The sequence below is a fragment of the Marmota marmota genome, unplaced genomic scaffold (assembly GCF_001458135.2).
Source record: "Marmota marmota marmota unplaced genomic scaffold, marMar, whole genome shotgun sequence".
Lineage (NCBI taxonomy): Eukaryota > Metazoa > Chordata > Mammalia > Rodentia > Sciuridae > Marmota > Marmota marmota.
Window position 1 is genome coordinate 2,320,661 of NW_025999891.1, and position 5,917 is coordinate 2,326,577.

Here is a 5,917-nt window from a genome sequence, read left to right on the forward strand (position 1 = left end):
CAGCCAACAGGCCGGTACCATCTGCGCAGTCCCCTGGCCCAGTCCTGTTTCCTGTGTGCAGGGGGTCTATTAGTTCCTGGCCCGGCATTCACCCTAAGCCAGGAACCCCGGGTAGCTCCGACACACAGTTCATTCACACTGAATGCCCTTCCTGGGCTGCCCACCAACCAGCACACTCAGGTCACAGAGGCTTTCTCCTCGCGGTGGGTCCCAGGGTCTCATACTCTGAGCCTCACAGACAAAAACCCAATCGCCTTCAATGTTCTTCATACCATACTGCTCCTCAGGACAGCAGCACCACTGCTTAATTTTCCGGGATTACAGACATCCCCCCACCTCGCCCTCTGGTCCTAAAGATGGAACACAGGAGCTCTCTACCACTGACCTACATCCCCATCCCTTTTTATTTTGAGTAATTCTTCCTAATTTGTCCAGACTGGCCTTGAACATGCAATCCTCCTGCCTGGGCCTCAGGATTACAGGCAAGTGCCACCACATTTGGCTCACAGAGGCCTTTGAAACTTTGATGGGTAGTCCTCCCCAGAAAATGCACTGTGGGGCCGATCCAATCCGGTGGACTCCTAGTTTGCAGTCTGTACTTCATAAAAAACACAAATGTCCTCTGTTCTTCCCACATTGTCTCCTTTTCCCCCTTTTCCCAAGATCTAATCATCAGCCTCATGTGTTTACAACTTTCCACCCTCCAGCTTTTAGCACCAGATATCATCTAGAAGGACAGAAGCACCCAGCTTCAGGTACTCTAATATGCAAGTGGAGTTTGAGTCCGCCTGTGCTGCGATCAAGCAGCTGAAACGCCCTGTGAGCGACCAGGATAAACTGCTGATATACAGCTACTACAAACAGGCCACTCAGGGTGACTGCAACATTGCTGCCCCTCCTGACTCAGATGCAAAAGCTAAAGCAAAGTGGGAGGCATGGAACCAGAACAAAGGGATGTCCAAGATGGATGCCATGAGGATCTATATTGACAAAGTGGAAGAGCTGAAGAAAAATGAGGCTGGTTAAGGACACTTGAACAGACAAAAGGAAAATAGCATAACTCCTCTGGTAAGGAATCGGCTTCTTAAAAGACCCTGATGGCTGAAATGTCCTGAAAGGGGGTACCTAGGTTAGCTGAGACATCAATAAATTACTGAAACTGCAAGAGAGTGAGTGACTGCTTTAGGAAAAGAGAAACTCAGTGACTTTGACAGCCCTGGGGAGGTATCCAAATGTATGAAAGACATCCCTCCTCTAGGTAAATTCAAAGTGGCTTTCTCTGTAGTTTTGAATGCCATTCCCAGTCTTCCTATTCCCACAGCATATGTAGATATTTGGCAGTAGAGAGGATGGAAGAGGATGGAGAATCATGTTGTGAAAATGTCCAAGGTTGGGTTGGAGGTAAGTGACCATTCTCCACTGACTTGGTCTCTGAGGGGGCTGGGGCCCCACCCTGTATCTTTTCAGGGAATGCCAACTCACCGATAACCTAACACTAGGGAGGAGAAAGGGACTCTGTCTTCCAGAAAGCGAAAGTCAAGTCCAAGCCCTTAGGGGAAGTCAATGTTTTGAGAGAAGTCAAACTTTTGGAGACACAGTGAAGTAACTGATGTATCACAACACAGCATCTCAGAAACAATGGAACAGATGGTTTCAAAATTCCAGTCTCTGAAAGACTCTTCTAAGGTGTTAGCAATCAAAATTTTCTTGGGACTACGCAGTAGCAAACCTTGGTTCCTGCTTGGGAACCTGTGTAGGACAGTATGTATAAGTATTTATATGTGGGATTTGTTGTAAGCACTCAATATACCCCTTGACCCATGCAAGTGTCAAAGTGTCCAGCCCCAGTGTCTACTCCTTATAAAAAACCATAGAGGCATCAATGCTAACATGTTCCAGTGGCTAGGATATGAAATGCTGAGTTCTTAAAGACATTTCAGAGAAATAGGTCTGCTGTGGCATGGCATTTCCCAGTACTTTTCCTTAAAAACTATTGTTGGGGGGCTAGGGATGTAGCTTAATGGAAGACCACTTGCCTCACAAGTACAAAGCTCTGGGTTCCATGGTGAAGGGGACAAAAACCCCACAATAACCAAAAAGACATTTTCACAGACAATGATATCAGGTCAGCTCCCTGAGGGACCATTTAACAATAGAAGTAACAACCATAAAGACTTAAGAGGACAAAGAAAACCAAGTCTCACCAGTTCTCTTTAAGATATTCTGTTCATATATTTACAAGTTGCTAGGTACATTACTTAAGAATAAAGTATATCCAGAACAGCCCAATGACTAAATAACTATTTTAACTATGAAGTGGGCAAGAACCACACTGTAGAATAGAATGCTACTCTCTCTTCTTTCAAGGATATTATGAACACATTTTGATGCCTTGAGGACCATGATTCATGTTAAATATGAACAATAGACAAATAATAATATATCTTGCTCCAAAATATGGGGTAGTTTGGCAGTTACAGGTATGCCATCCTATTTTGTAAATTACTATAGAACCTGAAAAGCTAAAAAGGTGCCATAATTAGGACTACAGGAAGCAACTGTAAGGAAGATTAAGTTTAAAAAGAAAAGATGAAACATAGTATATGTTTCATAGTATACAGTGTGCTAAATTTTGTGGAGGAAAGGGAGAAAATAAGAATATATTTGTATTTGCTTAAATGGTTACCTATAGGGCTGGGATTGTGGCTCTGTGACAGAGCGCTTGCCTAACATATATGAGCCGCTTGGTTTGATCCTCAGCACCACATAAAAATAAATAAAGGTATTGTGTCCATTTACAACTAAAAAAAAAAAAAATGGTTATCTATAGGAAGCAGGAGAAATGGGATTGATAGGCAGAGGTAGGAGCAGGATTTGTTGTAGATCTTTTTATATTGTTTTGATGTTTGAACCATGTGACTCTGTTACCTTATAAAGAGGTCTGAGGCAGCCTAGAGTGATGGCTCATGCCTGTAGTCCCAGAGGCTTGGGAGGCTGAGGAAGGAAGATCACAGCCAGCCTCAGCAACTTAGGCTCTAAGCAACTTAGCAGAACCCTGTCTCAAAATAAAAAGTGAAAAAGGGCTGGCAATGTGGCTCAGTGATTAAGCACCCTTGGGTTCAATCCCTTGTATTAAAAATAACAAACAAACAAACAGTCTGAGGCATAGGTACTTATTGATCATTAAGGCTCGAGTACATTTCCTATTGATTTCCCATATGGTATGCTTGTGAATTCTTAGACCAAACAGGGAATTTTTTTTTTTTAATTTTTTAATGGTACTAGGGATTAAATGGTACTAAGTGTAAGTTCAAGTATGTCTTGAGGTTAAATCCAGAGATTTAGAATGGCTATGCTGCAAGAATTCTCCTAGGTTAGATGGATTAAATGGTACTAGGGGTGCTTAGTCACTGAGCTACGCCTCCAGTCCTTTATATTTTTTTGAGTTCTGGTCTCACTAAGTTGCTGAACCTCACTAAATTGCTGAGGCTGGCCTCAAACTCACAATCCTCTTGTCTCAGCATGCACCATCATGCCCAGCCTTATTAACTGTTACTATGAATTTCAGAGGACAAGTTAAAGGCCTCCTGAAAATTGACTGCCAAACCACAATGGCTCTGTGTGACAGGTTAGATAGGCAGAATGTCACATAAAGGAGGTCTGAACATCCATGGTTTAGTTAGTTCCACCAAGATGGCAGGTAGATTACCTCTAACTCTCCATCTAACTTAGGAGAACTCTTGCAGCATAGCCATTCTAAATCTCTGGATTTAACCTCAAGACATACTTGAACTTAGCAGGCTAGACTCCACAACCTGTCAATTAAAAATCAAAGTGATTACTACTCTGAAAACCCAACTCTTGCTTTACAACTTCATCTGTTTAAAAGACCAGCTCATACAAAATCGCCTTTCTGAACTAGGGAGTAGCTCAGTGGTATACCACGTGCATAGCACATATGAGGTTCTGGGTTTGATCGCCAGCACTATAAAAATAAAAACAAAAAAGAAAAACCCAGGGGCTGGGGTTGTGGCTCAGTGTAGAGCACTCACCTGGCACATACAAAGCCCTTGGTTTGATCCTTAGCACCACATTAAAATAAATAAATAAAATAAAGGTATAGTGTCCAACTACAACTAAAAATAAATAAATATTAAAAAAAAAGAAAAACCTATAGTACTTTCTCCAGTTCCACAACACTTTTCATTTAATTTATATTCCCTATCTTAGAGGAGCATATTCTTGAATTTCAAAGCAAAACAACAGGCCCTTTTTCTACACAAACATCTATATCTGTTTGTACTATGATTTGTTAATCTAATTTTCTATTAGATTTTTAATTCCTGATAGTACCTCTTAATAATACTGTTCCCCAAAAAACAAACTACTGTTACCATGCATTAGGCTCTTATAAGGGGGACATATAGGGCTGGGTTTGTGGCTCAGAGGTAGAGCGCTTGCCTACCATGCGTGAAGCACTGGGTTCGATCCTTCGCACCACATAAAAATAAAGATATCCCATCCACCTATAACTAAAAAAAAAAAACATTAAAAAAGGCGGGGACATATATATTTGTTATAGTAAATACAGTGGTTTATGTAAATACTGTGTGACTAAATAAACACTAGTTTCTTTACCTACTTAAGGTTGACTTTTTTTTTTTCTTTTTTTGGTACTGGGGATTTAACCCAAGGGCATTTTCACTGAGATTCAATTTCAGCCTTTTGTATTTTTTTGTGACAGGATATCTTTAAGTTGCTGAAACTTGCAATCCTTCTGCCTCAGCTACCCAAGTACCTGGGATTAAAGGCTTGCACTACCACATTCAACTTTATCTCGTATTTTTATGAATTGCCAAGATCATTGTAATGTCATGTGTAGCTAATAAAAAAAAAAAAACTTTATCTCCTATTTTAAAATACTAAAATGTTTTCCTCTTAAGTATCTTTCTATGCATGATAGAAAGCATCATACATGGTAGAAATCAATGCTGCTTACCCACCTAGAACATTTGCCTTTAAGAAACTAGCTTCCTTTTATTAATTTCATTGCCTGTCATGTTTTCCTTTGTTGTAATCTTTTTTATTCATTTTAAAATCATTTAATAGCCAGGCATGGGAGTGTACAGTTACTGGGGAGATGAATGCAAGAGGAATACAAGTTCAAGGCCAGCCTCATCAATTCAGGGAGACAGGGAGCCTGGGGATGTAGCTCAGTGGTACACTACACCTGGATTCAATTCTCAGTCCAAAAGGAAAAAAAGAAAGAAGTCATTTAGTGTATATGTTTGGCCTTTATCAAGGAATTTAAACATTTATTTTTCCAGAGTCCATCTTGTAATTTTAAGCCTACTATTTTTTAAAAATATTTATCAACTTCTATATCTTTTTTTTTTTTTAAAGAGAGTGAGAGAGAGAGAGAAAGAGAGAGAGAATTTTTTAATATTTATTTTTTAGTTTTTGGCGGACACAACATCTTTATTTGTATGTAGTGCTGAGGATTGAACCCGGGCCGCACGCATGTCAGGCGAGCGTGCTACCGCTTGAGCCACATCCCCAGCCCTAAGCCTACTATTTTTATAGTCATTTTAAACTGAAAATTATAATTACTTTCTTACCTCAGGAGGGATGATCACAATAAATTAGGAAATGATATTACAGAAAATAAAAAGCAAGATAAATAAATAATTACTATTATATCCACTGAGGAGGATTGCAAGTTTGAGACCAGTCTAAATAACTTAGGGAGACTCTGTCTCAAAATGAAAGATAAAAATGACTGGGAGGTACCTCAGTGGTAAAGTACCCCCAGGTTTGATTCCCAGTACTGCAAAAACAAATACAAGCCCCCCCCCAAAACAAACAAACACACAACAAAATGATTGTACAGAACCAAAGAGAAAACCACCAGATAACA

At 40.1% G+C, this 5,917-nt stretch overlaps 1 protein-coding gene across 1 annotated transcript; it reads left to right on the forward strand.

Annotated features, from left to right (window-relative positions):
• Window positions 1-92: 92 nt before the first annotated feature.
• On the forward strand, window positions 93-1,861 carry LOC107155139 (diazepam-binding inhibitor-like 5). Its single transcript, XM_048793316.1, has one exon. It carries the CDS (start codon window positions 766-768, stop codon window positions 1,024-1,026), a length of 261 nt encoding a protein of 86 aa, XP_048649273.1. The 5' UTR covers window positions 93-765; the 3' UTR covers window positions 1,027-1,861.
• Window positions 1,862-5,917: the final 4,056 nt, after the last annotated feature.

Coding starts and splice junctions, on each gene's coding strand:
- LOC107155139 (XM_048793316.1), top strand. CDS start 766: ATGCAAGTGGAGTTTGAGTCCGCCTGTGCTGCGATCAAGCAGCTGAAA.